At 41.1% G+C, this 15,989-nt stretch overlaps 1 protein-coding gene across 1 annotated transcript; it reads left to right on the top strand.

The window, feature by feature from the left end:
- The first annotated feature begins 174 nt into the window (after positions 1-174).
- Positions 175-15,337, top strand: LOC143277268 (uncharacterized). The gene is made up of 3 exons (XM_076582059.1): positions 175-196; positions 10,468-10,678; positions 14,238-15,337. The coding sequence occupies exons 2-3, from the start codon at positions 10,476-10,478 to the stop codon at positions 15,049-15,051; spliced, it is 1,017 nt and encodes a 338-aa protein (XP_076438174.1). The 5' UTR covers positions 175-196; positions 10,468-10,475; the 3' UTR covers positions 15,052-15,337.
- The last annotated feature ends 652 nt before the right edge of the window (positions 15,338-15,989 follow it).

Here is a 15,989-nt window from a genome sequence, read left to right as displayed (position 1 = left end):
CGTACGCAGCTTTTGATTGGCTGCTGTGATAGGGAGGGATGGCAGCGAGGCGGGAGGGGGGAGGAGAAGAGATGCGCATGCGCATTGGGTCTCACGTGACGTGTCTTCGCGAGAGTTAAATGGCCGGCAATCCGTGTGAGGCTCTGTTTAGGGGAGGTGAATGCTTTTCCGTGAACGAGGGAGTGGCGCATTTTGGGTAAGTGGATGCCTCTTTGTCTTTTTCTTTGTTTTGTGTCAGCGTTTGTTTGATTGTTGATTTTACATGGAGGTTCTTTGGCTTTGTGGTTTTTTTTTGTTGTTCATGTCGTTAGTGTTTTGTAGTTCGTTGTTTTGTGTGTGTGTGTGTGTGTGTGTGTGTGTAGAGGTTGGGGGGTGGGTTATTTTTTATGATAGCTGTGTTTCTGTGTGTTTGTCTTCTTGGTAAGATGATGTCTTTGTATTTTCTTTGAGAGTTTTTTTGTTGTTGTTTGTTTGTTACTTCTACATGGAGGCTTTTCGCTTCTTGTTGCTGTTGTTGTTATTTTCGCTAGTGCCTACAGGTGTTTTTTTCTTTTTTAACGATAGCTGTGTTTCTGGGTGTTTGTTTTGTTGGTAAGATGATGTCTCTGTCTTTTCTTTGCTCGTGTGTGAGTTTATTTATTTATTTATTTATTTATTTTGTTAATTTTACGTGGAGGTTCTTGGCTTCTTCTTCTTCTTCGTTCGTGGGCCGCAACTCCTACGTTCACTCGTATGTACACGAGTGGGCTTTTACGTGTATGACCGTTTTTACCCCGCCATGTAGGCAGCCATACACCGCTTTCGGGGGCGTGCATGCTGGGTATGTTCTTGTTTCCATAACTCACCGAACGCTGACATGGATTACAGGATCTTTAACGTGTGCGGATTTGATCTTCTACACGTACGATGGGGGTTCAGGCACTAGCAGGTCTGCACATATGTTGACCTGGGAGATCGGGAAAAAAAATCTTCACCCTTTACCCACCAGGCGCCGTCAACGTGATTCGAATCCGGGACCCTCAGATTGAAAGTCCAACGCTTTAACCACTCGGCTATTGCGCCCGTTCCTTTTGGCTTCTTTTTGTTGCTTTCTTTTGATTGTTTGTAGGGTTTATCATGATGGCAGTGTTTCTGTGTGGGGTTGTTTGAAGGGTTTACTTGGCAAGATGAAGTGTTTGTCTTCCCTTTTCTCGTTTTCGTGTGAGAGTTTGTTTCCCTTGTATTGTTCATTTAGACATGATAAACATGTGTGGAGTGAGGCCTAGAGGTAACACGTCCGCCTAGGAAGCGAGAGAATCTGAGCGCGCTGGTTCGAATCACGGCTCAGCCGCCGATATTTTCTCCCCCTCCACTACACTTTGAGTGGTGGTCTACACGCTAGTCATTCGGATGAGACGATAAACCGAGATCCCGTGTGCAGCATGCACTCAGCGCACGTAAAAGAACCCGCGGCAACAAAAGGGTTGTTCCTGGGAAAAATTCTGTAAGAAAAATCCACTTCGATAGGAAAAACAAATAAAACTACATGCAGGAAAAAATACCCCCAAAATGGGTGGCGCTCTCAGTGTAGCGACGCGCTGTCCCTGGGGAGAGCAGTCCGAATTTCACACAGAGAAATCTGTTGTGATAAAAAAAGAAAAAAAGTGAGAGAGAAATATCCATCACTACTTTTGTTTCTTTTCCCCTCTGTTTCTGTGTCTTTTATAGCAAAGTTTCTGTGTGTTTATTTGGTGGGTTTTTTTTTCTAAAGATACCCGTGTCTGTGTGTGTTTGCTGTTGCCTATGTTGTCTCGTTCGTCATTTATCAGATGGATTCCCCCGTCTCCTCGACGAAGGCGGCAGTACGTCGCAGGTCCTCCAGTCCTCTGTAGAGCTTCCGGGCCGCTGGGATTGGGTCGGGCTAGGTTTTCTCTCGGAGCGCTTGGTGGAGCGGACAGGACTGCAGCAGATATTCTGTTGTCTGGCTGTCTGTTCTGCAGGGGCACTGCTCTGTGTCGCCGATACGGAGTTTCGTGTATAGGTAGTGTTTCAGGCGGTTGTGGCCTGTCCTTAGCCTGAAAATGGATACCTGCTCTCGACGAGTCAGCAGGTAGTACGGGTCTGCTCTGTTGTGACATGGATGCTGCTGCTTCCACTTGTTCTGCAGCTTGGCCTTAATGATGGTCCTGGATTCAGAGTAGTTGGTAGACCTGTCCATCTGCTCTTTCGTAGTGCCTTCCTTTGCCAGGGAGTCAGCAGTCTCGTTGCCAAGCACGTTGCAGTGGGAGGGAATCCACTGCAGGGTGGCTGCGTGACTTGTGCAGAGGGAGGCGAGAGAGGAGGACAGATCGTTGAGTTCTGGATCTCTGTTGGACCAAAGGGCCTGCAAAATGGACAGGGTGTCGGTGGCTGGCGTAGGGGCTGACCTCGATGTGGGCTGCTGCTGTTTTCAAGGCCTCTGCTTCGGCTCTGTAATTGGTGGAGTACAGGCCGGTAGCGAGGCAGATCTTTTCTTCTCTGCCTCCTGGATACTGAACATAGACTCCTGCCCCTCCGTTCCGAATGGCATCTGCCGCAGAGCCGTCAGTGTAGACATTAGTCCAGAACTCTTTGGGGAACTGGGTGTAGAGGTGTTCAAGGGTGAGGGACTTTTTTCAGGGCCGCTTTGGGAATCTTTGGGGCCAACACCAGGGATGCTGCACTGGATGAGGGGAGAGGTTCCTTCGCTCCAGGCAGGGACGGCAGGACACCGGGGTATCACTTTAGGGGCATGGTCAAGGATATCTTGATGTTGCCGTTCTAGGATCCTGCTCTGGTGTATGAAGCTCCCTCTCTTCAGCCGTCCTTTTGTTGGCTGGGACAGTCTGTCCTGCATGGGGTGGCCTTGCAACCTCTTGAACTTGGCAGCCTTGGTCAAGAGTTTGGCGTCTCTGCGGTCCTCAAGGGGCTGGAGCTCTGTGATGGTTTCAAGCTCCTGAATTGGTGTAGACCTCATGGCCCCTGTGATGATACGGGTAGCTTGATTCTGAACCTTGCTGACCGTTCAAAGTTGGACTTGGCCGTAGTGCCCCATGTAGTCATGCCATACTCCAGCACTGGCCTGACTCTACCAGTGTACAGCCTCCTGAAGGTCGTGTTGTCTGCGCCCCATGTTGTTCCTGCCAGCTTCTTCATGAGGGCAAGTCGTACTTTTGCTCTTGATTCTGCTATCTCTGCTTGTGTCTTCTACGTCAGGCGTTTGTCAAAAGTGACTACCAGGTACGTGGGGCTGTTCTCAGCAAGCAGAGTTTGTCCATTGATGCGCAGGTTGGCCTTCTGTTCTTTGGGTGAGAGGTTGAAAACAGTGTAAGTGGTCTTTTTGGCATTAATTGTCACCAGCCACTGTTTTGAAAGATACCCGTGTCTCTGTGTGTTTATTTTTTATTTTATTTATTTGTTCATTTTTTTGAAAGATACCTGTGTCTGTGTGTGTTTATTTGGTGTTTTTTATTTATTTATTTATTATTTAAAGATAGCCGTGTCTGTGTGTGTTTATTTGGTGTTTTTTTTTCTTTTGAAAGATACCTGTGTCTGTGTGTGTGTATTTGGTGGGTTTTTCTAGTAAGATATTTTAGTTTTCTTTTTGTTGGCGTGAGTTTTATTCTTCTTCTTCCTTTTGACAGTGATGTTCATTGCTTCTTTTGTTTCCATTGTTCTGGTTTTGTGTGTGTGTGTTTTTAGGGTGGACACGGCAGTGCAAAAGAGACCAAAATGATGATTTTTCATGATTTGGGTTTTTGATGGATTTTGATTCTTGAACATCTTTTCTATCATATGCATAAGTTTTTCTACTGTACAGATGTCTTTAACAATGAAAAAATTGCCAATAAAGATTGCTTGCTGAATCACGAAAGTGTTTATTAATAATTTTTTTTTGTTCAATTTCGATGCAAGTCGTCAAGTTTCTGGCCTTGACAACATACCTTAGACTTGCTCAATGATGAGTAAACCTACAACCATGAGACTTTGCATGAGTGTTTTATGACATATTATTGAAGTTTTGTCACGAGTATGTATGAATATATTCTCTGGGTTTTAATTCATAGCAGTTCCAATCTTTTTACCCATTGTAAATTTCGAGGATTTCGCAATGCCTAAAATTTCAAAAATTCATAAAAAGTACAATAATTGAAGAACCAACACAATCTCACGTGAAAATGAAGATAATGTCATTATGTATCAAGGCCACATAACAAAAAGTGCTTGCACGCACCACATGGACCACAAACCCGATTTCTTTTATACATTGTTTGGCGGCCATTTTGATTTGTTTCCATAGCAACGGGTAATCACAGAAATCCAAGAACACTTTTTTTGGTGACCCACAAGTGATGATACACGTAGCAGACAATAAAAGGAGAGATATAGTCGGAGAGAAAAAAAAGTCGATATTTGACTGTAGTGTAATGATGGCTGTATTACTGTGTGTTTGGTTCAATGGTATTTGTGTTTCTGTGTGCTTGTTTGTGAAGCATTATTGGTAAGATGAAGACCTTGATATTTTCTTTGTTCGTTTGAAGCTGGTCTATCTATCTAGTTGTTCATTTGTTTGTGTGTTTCTTTTTTCTTGTGTGTGTGTGTGTGTGTGTGTGTGTGTGTGTGTGTGTGAATAGAATAGAATAGAATAGAATACTTTTTATTGTCATAAAACCTTAAAGTTCATAAGACACTACAGCGCCACCCATTTTTTGGTATTTTGTGTGTGTGTGTGTGTGTGTGTGTGTGTGTGTGTGTGTGTGCGTGTGTGTGTGTGTGTGTGTGTGTGTGTGTGTGTGTGTGTGTGTGTGTGTGTGTGTGTGTGTGTGTGTGTGTGTGTGTGTGTGTGTGTGTGTGTGTGTGTGTGTGTGTGTGTGTGTGTGTGTGTCCTGTCTGTTTCAGTAATTGCATTCGTCTTTTCATGTGATGCTTTTTCTTTGTTCTTTTTCCTTTGACCTTTGGCTTATTTCCCCTGAGGGCAGGAAATACCCGTATGTTCATCTTCCGTCTGTCTTTCTGTCTGTCTCTTTCTTCTTTCTCTTTCTAATCTAAGTATTTGTATTTGTATTTCATTGTATCACAACAGATTTCTTTGTGTAAAATTCGGGCTGCTCTCCTCCAGGGAGAGCGCATCGTTACACTACAGCGCCACCCATTTTTTTTGGTATTTTTTCCTGCGTGAATTTTTGTTTTTCCTATCGAGTAATATTTTCTTATCAAGTAATATTTATAATAATAATGATAATGATGATAATGATAATAGTAATAATAATGATAATGGATATTTACATAGCGTATTTCTCTCCAAAAAAAATACTGCTCAAAGCGCTTCACATCACATTTCATTCCCCCCGTCTCCCCGCCCTCCCCCATCAAAACTCTCCTCCACACCCAGCCCCTCCCTACCCCCTACCCCCACCCCCTCGCACACACGGACGCACGTGAAAAACTCACGCAACTGAACGTTGGAAAACTACCCACCCCCATCCACCTGTGACGACCTCCACAAAACACATCCCTGCAACACGCACCCAGGCACACGAACGCACGGACACCCCCCCCCCCCCACCCCGTCCGCCCCCCCCCAGGCCCCCTCCGCCCCCCTCCTCCCCCCCTCCCCCACACACGGCAAACTAGAGTAACTATTCTGCAGATGATTTTGGGGAAGTTATTTCTAACGAAGTTACTTTTAGTAGAACTTTCAAAGGCATTAGTTCATCGCCCTATTTCAACATTCCTTTAATGTACTTCATAATCACGTTAATGGTTTTAGTTATTATCATTATTATTGAATTGTTACTGTTAGAGCTAATTTCATGTTGGTTATGCATTTCTTAGTAGTTTTCTACCTTTTCTGTTTTATTCTGACTTCTCTTTCCCCTCTCCCTACCTCTCCCAGCCCCTTTTTTTTCTTCTTTTTTTTAATTTTAAATTTTTTTTTTATCGTCTAATATCAGTAACAGTGAAAAGACGCTAAACTAAAGAACGAACACACGGCAAACAGCCTCCCCACAACAAAACATGCATCCAAAACCAGATCACACCATGATTAAAAAAACCAAAACAAACAAAAACAAACAAAAAACAAACAATCCCCCCACCCCCCTCCCCCCACCCTCCCCCCACGTGTATTTATGTCGTTCATCTTTTGTTTTGTTTTTTGACATAATCTGAAATTTATTCATATATGCTTTTGTATTGAGTGTTTGCTATATTTTCCATTTTCATGAGGGCAGAATGAAAACAAGCCATTTGTGCTTATTCCTGTTTTGTTGTTGTTGTTGTTGTTTTTTTTCCCTCAAAGAGAAAAAGGTTCTTTGGTTTGTTTGTGGTGCGCGTGTAACTTCGTACTGTATACTTCTAGGATTCAAGCGTGTATTGAAATACGATACAAACACGTTGGACGCGGAACTTGCGAAATGAACTCACGATAAAAAATGGGACATTGGATCTAGCGGACTCTGCGGAAGAAACCTTCATGGTTCAGTTTCAATTTCATTAGCTCAAGGAGGCGTCACTGCGTTCAGACAAATCCATATACGCTACACCACATCTGCCAAGCAGGTGACTGACCAGCAGCGTAACCCAACGCACTTAGTCAGGCCTTGAGAAAAAAAAAGAGTAATGTATACTTCTATGATTAAAGCGTGTATTGAAATGCGATACAAACACGTTGGACGCGGAACATGTGATACGATAAGTAATGGACATTAGACATAGCGTATGATTTACCATGGCGATCCATATCGATTGTATTGTGTTGTATTGTATTGTACTGTACTGTATTGCATTGTACTGTATTGTACTGTATTGTATTGTGTTGTTCTGTATTGTATTGTACTGTATTGTATTGTATTGTACTGTATTGTATTGTATTGTACTGTATTGTATTGTACTGTATTGTACTGTATTGTACTGTATTGTACTGTACTGTACTGTATTGTATTGTATTGTACTGTACTGTACTGTATTGTATTGTATTGTACTGTATTGTATTGTACTGTATTGTATTGTATTGTACTGTACTGTATTGTACTGTATTGTATTGTACTGTATTGTACTGTACTGTACTGTATTGTATTGTATTGTACTGTATTGTACTGTATTGTACTGTACTGTACTGTATTGTATTGTATTGTACTGTACTGTATTGTATTGTATTGTACTGTATTGTACTGTATTGTACTGTACTGTACTGTACTGTATTGTACTGTATTGTATTGTATTGTACTGTATTGTATTGTATTGTACTGTACTGTATTGTATTGTACTGTATTGTATTGTATTGTATTGTACTGTACTGTATTGTATTGTACTGTACTGTGGGGGTTAGGGGGTGCACGGGAGGGGTAGTACCTCTGGGGGGGGAGAGGGGGGGGGGCTTGTCACGCTCTTCCGGGAGTGGTTCGTCCTCTGTTGGTCCCCACCGGCACCCAGCTCTCACCTATGGGTCCTAGAAGCTGCTAGCATGCGGCAGCGCCCAACCCCCGGGCAACGGCTTTGACAGGCTGGCTAAACTAGGTGAGGGTAGCCGACGGGTCTCAAACCCTCGGTGAGTTAGGGCTTGTCTACCCAAGCATGTGAAGACTGGATCCAGCGGACTCTGCGGAAGAAACCTTCATGGTTCAGTTTCAGTTTCAGTTTCAGTAGCTGAAGGAGGCGTCACTGCGTTCGGACAAATCCATATACGCTACACCACATCTGCCAAGCAGATGCCTGACCAGCAGCATAACCCAACGCTTGGTTCTAACTTTGTGACAGTTACACGTGACTAAATGCCAACGTTGACCGAACTACGCCATTGGTCAGTTCCATACTGCACACAGTTAGTAGCGGGGTTACGACCATACTAGGCTCTTCCGTCCCAGCAATAAATGCAACTGGCTCCTGGTATTTAGCAGTTAGTTCCTTATTCCCCGGGAGAGTAATGACTACCCCCATTATTGTCACAGCATCATCAAAGCGCCAGGTAAATGGTCAAGAAAACTCTTTCCCCCCCCCCACCCCCCAGGTGAAGAGAATCTTTATGGCTGCGCTGCCTTGTATAACCGGGAGGAATCATGAATGAATTAGCACAAGGCACCATGGTTTACCCAGCGTGGTTGGAAAGAGGGGTGGGGCGGGAGGTAGGGGGGTTGGGGGTGGAGGGGGTGGGGGTGGGAGGTGAGTGAATCCCAGCCAGTGTGGACGTTTGGTTTATGTGTGGACGTTTGGTTTATTTTATGTGTAGACGTTTGGTTTATTTTATGTGTAGACGTTTGGTTTGTTTCATGTGTAGACGTTTGGTTTATTTTATGTGTAGACGTTTGGTTTATGTGCAGACGAGAAATGTGTTCCATAAAAAGAAAGAACAGATGCGGTACAGCATACTTAGACGAGTCCACACACACTTTGACACATGAAAATGCAAACTGTAATTTCTTTCTTTCTTTCTTTCTTTCTTCTTCTTCTTCTTCTTCTTCTCTCTCACCACCACCACCTCCTCCTCCTTCTTCTCCTTTTTTGTTTGAAGTGCGAGGTTGTGTTTTTTCTCACAATAAACCTGTTTTATATCTGATCTCAACAGAGCACCAAATTTTTTTCTTTTCTCACAGTCAACATGTTTTATATCTTATATCGAAAGAACACCAATAGGTTTATTCTCACAATAAACCTGTTTTATATCTGATATCGACAGAACACCAATTTTTTGTTGTTGTTGTTTTCTCATAATAACCCTGTTTTATATCTGATAGCAGCAGAACACTAATGTTTTGTTTTTTCTCACAATAAACCTGTTTTATATCTGATATCGCCAGAATACCTTTTTTCACAGTAAACCTATTGTATATTTCGTATGGGTGGAACACCAAATGGTTCTTTCTCATAATAAACTTGTTATATATATGATATCAGTACTACACAAATGTTGCGGGTTTTTGTTGTTGTTGTTGTTGTTGTTTTTTTGTCACAATATAACTATCTCATATTTGACATCGGCAGAGCACCAATGTTTGTTGTTGTTGTTGTTTTTCATAGTAGACCTTTTGTACATTTGATATGAGCGGATCATCAAATGGTTCTTTCTCATAATAAACTTGTTTTGTATCTGATACCAACAGAACAATTTTTTTTTCTCACAGTAAACCTGTTTTATATCTGATATCAGCAGAACACCAATTTTTGTTTCTCGTGATAAACTGTTTTTCAACTGACACCAGCAGAACAACATTTCTCTTTTTTATTATTGGTTTTTTGTTGTTGTTTTTTCACAATAGATCTGTTTTACGTCTGATTTCGACAGAACAACATTGGGTTGTTTTTTTTCCCCCAACAATACACTTGTTTTATGTATGATATCAGAAGAACATCAAACTATTCTTTCTCACAATAAAAATGTTTTATATCTGATATCAGCAGAACATCAATGGGTTTTTTCTCACAATAAGCATTTTTTTATATTCTATATCAGCGGTACACCAATGGGTATTTTCTCATAATAAGCATGTTTTTTTTATATTCTATATCAGCAGAACACCAATGGGTTTTTTCTCACAATAAGCATTTTTTTATATTCTATATCAGCGGAACACCAGTGGGTATTTTCTCATAATAAGCATGCTTTTTTATATTCTATATCAGCGGAACACCAATGGGTTTTTTCTCACAATAAGCATGTTGTTGTTTATTTTATATCAGCAGAACACCAATAGCTTTTTTCTCACAATAAGCATGTTGTTGTTTATTTTATATCAGAGAACACCAATAGCTTTTTTCTCACAATAAGTATGTTGTTGTTTATTTTATATCAGCAGAACACCAATGGGTTTTTTCTCACAATAAGCATGTTGTTGTTTATTTTATATCAGAGAACACCAATAGCTTTTTTCTCACAATAAGTATGTTGTTGTTTATTTTATATCAGCAGAACACCAATGGGTTTTTTCTCACAATAAGCATTTTTTTTATATTCTATATCAGCAGAACACCATTTTTTCTGACACCTTTTTGTTCTCTCACAATAACCTTATTTTATATTTTGATAATGGCGGAACACCAAATGATCCTTTCTCATAATAAACCTGTTTTATATCTGATTTCAGCAGAGTCCAGTGTTGTTTTTCCTCGCAGTAAAACTGTTTTATACCTGATATCAACTGAACACCAATGGCTTTTTTCTTCTCACAATAAACCAGTTCTAAATTTGATTTCTGTGGAACACTATTTTTCTCACAACCCCCAACCCCCCATTTTTTTTTAAAATGTGAAATCGACAGAGTACCACAAGGTTCTTTCTCATAGCAGTCCTGTTTTCCATCTGATATGGACAGAACACTAATGTTGTTGTTTTTCTCACAATAAACCTGTTTTATATCTGATAACAGCAGAACACGAATGGATTCTTGTTGTTGTTGTTGTTGTTTGTTGTGTGTGTGTGTGTGTGTGTGTGTGTGTGTGTTTCCACTCATTAAACCTGTTCTCTGATATCAACAGAAGTCCCAATGGCTACGTTCATATCACCCTCTTTCTTGATACTGCTGGGCCTTCTGGCTTCCGGTCACTACTGCGCATGCGCCAAGGACTGTCCATCAACGTGCCTGCAAACCGTGCGCCAGTGCCCGGATGGTGACGTCAGCTGCAACAAAATGGCGGAGATGTGTCTGGCAGAGTGTGAACGACAGCCCACTGGGATTGCAGCTGAGGTGTAAGTATGGACGTTTTTTGTTTTTATTTTATTTTATTTTATTTTATTTTTTAATTCTCTGTTCAGTTCAGTCACTCAAGGAGGGGGCCTAGTCATAGCGTTCGGACAAATCCGTATACTCTACACCACATCTGTTCGGGAGATGCCTGCCCAGCTACCAGTGTAACCCCAACGAGCTTAGGCTTTTGAGAGAGAAAAACAACACTCATAGAAAATAAAAGAAAAGAAAAAACAACAACCCAAAAATATGAAAAATATAAATGAATACAACAAAAATAGAAAAAAGTAAGCAAATACATAAATAAATGAAATAGAGAGAGAAACGAGAAGACACACAGAAAAAAGCCCCATAAAAAACAAACAAAAAAACAACAAACAAACAAACAAAAAACAACAACAACAACAAGAAATGAATGGATGAGTCATCAAATCATTGAATAAGTAAGATGATAAACGAATACAACAAAATATAGAATTGAGAATAATAATAAAAGTAAGCAAATACATAAATAAATGAAATAGAACTTAGAAGAAAAAACAACAACAACAACATAAAAAACCATGAAACAGAATGACAAGAACAATGAACAACAAATGAATAAATGAATGTAAATACACACACACACACACACACACACACACACACACACACATATTATTCTCTAAGTGATGAGTGTAACAAGAGTAGTAATAGAAATAAAGCCAGGTATAATAAGATTGAAAAAAAAGTATGTATATATCGCTGTATATTGCACAGAGACAAACCCAAGTGTTTGCTTTCCCACTCATTATCAACATGCATGCATAATTATCTCAAATTTTATAAGAATGGAAGACGAAACTTATGTTTCAGTTTCATTTCTCAGTAAAGCGTCAATACATCCTTACACGCTAAATCTGCAAGTCTGACACCTGGCAGCAGCCTAATGTGGAGTGATGGCCTAGAGGTAACGCGTCCGCCGAGGAAGCGAAAGAATCTGAGCGTGCTGGTTCGAATCACGGCTAGCTCAGCCGCCGATATTTTCTCCCCCCTTCACTAAACCTCACTACAGTCCGGACAGTTACCAAGGAACAGGTCAAAGATGTCATCCTCAAGATGCCAAAGAAATCATGCAGTCTCGATCCTATCCCACATTATATATTTTACCAATGTTTAGAAGAATTACTACCTATTATAACCAATATCATGAATATATCCTTGACCTCAGGTGTTGTTTCACAGTTCTTCAAGCATGCCTTGGTGTGTCCCCTTTTGAAGAAAGCTAGTCTTGATCCCGAAAAGCTGAAAAACTATAGACCAGTATCAAACCTCCCATTTCTGTCTCAAGTTTTAGAACGTATTTGTGCTTGGCCAGCTTATGAAACATCTTGAGATCCACAGTCTCCTGGAGCCATTTCAGTCAGCGTACAGAAAGGGAAACAGCACGGAAACGGCCTTATTACGAGTGGTCAATGACCTGTTGCTAGCATCTGATGCAGGCAAGGTATCCATTCTGTCACTGCTGGACCTTTCTGCAGCATTTGACACGATAGACCATGACATTATGGTCAGAAGGTTGTGTGCTGTGTTCCGACTCAATGGTTGACGTCTATCATTTGTTCTGACATAGAAATTTCTTTTTCTAGTTCTGTCCGCAATCTTGGTTTTTACCTCGATTCATCCCTCACGATGGAAACTCATGTGAACCACCTGTGTAAAGTTCTTTACTTTCAGCTTCGTAAGATGAGTAAAATCCGCCCCTTCCTGTCTGTTGATGCTGCCAACAAACTTGCTGTTGCCTTCTTTTTATCCCGCCTAGATTATTGTAATTCTCTCTTAGCTGGCCTTCCCAATGATAAACTCTACAAGCTCCAGAAAATACAGATAGTGCAGCTCGACTCGTCCTTAAAAGGAGAGAGAGAGCGCTACTGCTCTCCTGCGGACACTTCATTGGTTGTCTGTTCAAGCCAGAATTGAATATAAGATTGCCTGCCTATGCTTTCAGTGCCTAAATTATGATACCACACCCTCATATCTTTCTGAGCTTATTAACCCGTACTTGCCAAACAGAACATTGAGATCTCTTGATTCCTCCCAGCTAACTGTTCCCCGATACTTCCTTAACTCCTGTGGAAAGAGGTCATTTTCCGTCTTCGGCCCAACAACTTGGAATTCTCTGCCTATTGCTCTCAGACAAACAACTCATCTATCTGCCTTAAAAGCAAATCTTAAAACTTATCTCTTTAAAAAAAATACTTGCCATAACTCAAATAGTGCTGTTGTCCGAGGCCCATGGCAATGTGAGTGTGTGTGATGGGAGAGTAGAGAGAATGGGGGTGGGTAGATGGATGGTGGTGGTGTGGTTCGAAAGAGAGAATGACCCGATTTATACCCCTTTTTTCCTTTTCTACCCAAAATTTTATTTTACAATTTTTACAAAATCTGTGGCATGCAGATTACAATTATGTTTCTTTTTACATGTATGTATTTTAAGTGAAAATTGCTGTCATCTCAGCCGTTTAATCATGCGTGAGTCTGTGCGTGTGTGTTAGTGTGAGAGTTGGAGTGTAACAGTTGTAGTATTAATAGTATGTTACTTTGTGAGTTTTATGCATTGTGTTTTTATAATATTAATGATTCTGTTTTATGTTTCTACTACTTTTTATATGCTTCCTTGTTTCACTTTAGGTATTGGATTGTAAAGCGCTTGGAGCTTGCTTATGCTTGTATTATAGCGCTATATAAAAATAAAATATTATTATTATTATTAGACCTTGAGTGGTGGTCTGGACGCAAGTCATTCGGATGAGACGATAAACCGAGGTCCCGTGTGCAGCATGCACTTAGCGCACGTAAAAGAACCCACGGCAACAAAAGGGTTGTTCCTGGCAAAATTGTGTAGACAATTCTTTGCTTTGTTACTTATCTATATCACTTAGCAGGTGGCACCAGTGAAAGTGACAGTACTTACGACAAGAGACAGCAGCAGGTGTGTGTGTGTGTGTGTGTGTGTGTGTGTGTGTGTGTGTGTGTGCGCGCGCGCGCGTGCTGTTATTTAAACAGTTATGAAAAAATGTTAATTTTTGGTGAATTAGACAAAAAGGGAGAGAAACAGACATACAGACCGAAGTCTGTATAAGAAATGAAGGACATCCATACAGTTTCCAGTTTACACTATTCTGCCTTAGGCATTCAGATACATTGTACTGCATTGCACCACATTGCGCTGCATTGAACTGCACTGAATTGCATTACATTGCATTGCAATGTATTGTATTGTGTTGTGTTGTATTGTATTGTATTGTGTTGTGTTGTGTTGTGTTGTTTTGTATTGCGTTGCGTTGCGTTGCGTTGTATTGTATTGTGTTGTATTGTGTTGTATCGTATTGTATTGTGTTATATTACTGTTTGTCAAATCAAATTTCATCTGTGTCAAATTCAGGCTGCTCTTTCTGGGGAAAGCATATTAACAGAGTGACATCCCCCCCCAATATAACTATTTCATTTCTCTCCCTTTTTTTCTATCGACACTTGTACCCATGACAAGAAACGATGATTCATTTCCCATTCTGTCCACAGGAAGGCCACGTCACTTCCGCCTCCAGACAAACGGATAAAGACAGGCAGCGACTCTGGCAGGAGACGAAAAAGACACAGTAACCTGACTCAACTCATTCACAATCTGCTCAAAATCCTCTCGCACAAACTCCGGAAAGACGACGAAGAAATGCTCTCAGACATCCAGAAAGAACTCTTCTACCTGAACCCAGCCAGCAGTGACAGCAGTCAAAAACCAATCAACGTCGTCCAAAGAGGCAGCTGGAACAAAAGACAGCCAATCAGAATCGATTCTAGAGGAAGTTGGAACAAACGTCAGCCAATTGAAATCGACGAAAGAGGAAGTTGGAATAAGCGTCAGCCAATTGAAATCGACGAAAGAGGAAGTTGGAATAAGCGTCAGCCAATTGAAATCGACGAAAGAGGAAGTTGGAATAAACGTCAGCCAATCAATATAGACGAAAGAGGAAGTTGGAACAAACGACAACCAATCAACGTTGACGAAAGAGGAAGCTGGAATAAACGTCAGCCAATCAATATAGACGAAAGAGGAAGTTGGAACAAACGGCAACCAATCAACATTGACGAAAGAGGAAGTTGGAACAAACGACAACCAATCAACGTCGACAAAAGAGGAAGCTGGAATAAACGTCAGCCAATCAATATAGACGGAAGAGGAAGTTGGAACAAACGACAACCAATCAACGTCGACAAAAGAGGAAGCTGGAATAAACGTCAGCCAATCAATATTGACGAAAGAGGAAGTTGGAACAAACGACAACCAATCAATATTGACGAAAGAGGAAGCTGGAATAAACGTGGAAGCTGGAATTAGCAGCTGTGAAAGATTCAAGCAAAACTAACGTTCTATCACTGAAAAGGAAAACAGCTTATTACATCACACTTGTTACAATCCCCAAACCAAACACTCCAGAATGCTTTTGAATTCTCAGTTTCGCTATTCTCTTCAATATTTTTAGTCTATGACAAGAGTGGTATGGTAGTGGCTTGCAATAAGGTGACCGTATCAAATCATGGAAATTAGTTATTGAAGTTTCTGTTTGAAATGAGATGGATGTTTTGCAGAAAGGTTTAATCCCATGTTCGTAATATTGAGTCTACCAGCGAGCTTTGTCAATGCTTACTTAACTGTTTCACTCTCATACTTTGCAGTACTGGTGGTGAGATTACAGATACAATAAGCCATGTATTCCTTGTATTGTGGGTGTTTTTTTAATCTGTTTTATCCCCCCCCCCTCCCTCCGCCCCTCCCCCAGCTTTTATATTAGCGGAGTGATGGCCTAGAGGTAACGCGTCTGCCTAGGAAGCGAGAGAATCTGAGCGCGCTGGTTCGAATCACGGCTCAGCCGCCGATATTTTCTCCCCCTCCACTAGACCTTGAGTGGTTGTCTGGACGCTAGTCATTCGGATGAGACGATAAACCGAGGTCCCGTGTGCAGCACGCACTTAGCGCACGTAAAAGAACCCACGGCAACAAAAGAGTTGTTCCTGGCAAAATTCTGTAGAAAAATCCACTTGGATAGGAAAAACAAATAAAAAACTGCACGCAGGAAAAATACAAAAAAAATGGGTGGCGCTCTCAGTGTAGCGACGTGCTCTCCCTGGGGAGAGCAGCCCGAATTTCACACAGAGAAATCTCTTGTGATAAAAAAAAAAAAAAAAAAAAAAAAAAAAAAAAAAATCCTTTGTACAGTAGATAAAAAAACAACAACAAAAAAACAATAAACAAAAACCAAACAAACAAAAAAAACC

This window comes from Babylonia areolata, chromosome 33 (genome assembly GCF_041734735.1).
Source record: "Babylonia areolata isolate BAREFJ2019XMU chromosome 33, ASM4173473v1, whole genome shotgun sequence".
In the NCBI taxonomy this organism is placed as follows: Eukaryota; Metazoa; Mollusca; class Gastropoda; order Neogastropoda; family Buccinidae; genus Babylonia; species Babylonia areolata.
Note: the sequence above shows the minus strand (reverse complement) of the source record. Positions and strands in the feature narration are given on the sequence as shown.

Excerpts from the sequence above, each read along its gene's own strand:
- LOC143277268 (XM_076582059.1), top strand. The coding sequence starts at position 10,476 with ATGGCTACGTTCATATCACCCTCTTTCTTGATACTGCTGGGCCTTCTG. Across the intron at positions 10,679-14,237 it reads ACTGGGATTGCAGCTGAGGT|GAAGGCCACGTCACTTCCGC; the intron begins GTAAGTATGGAC and ends TTCTGTCCACAG.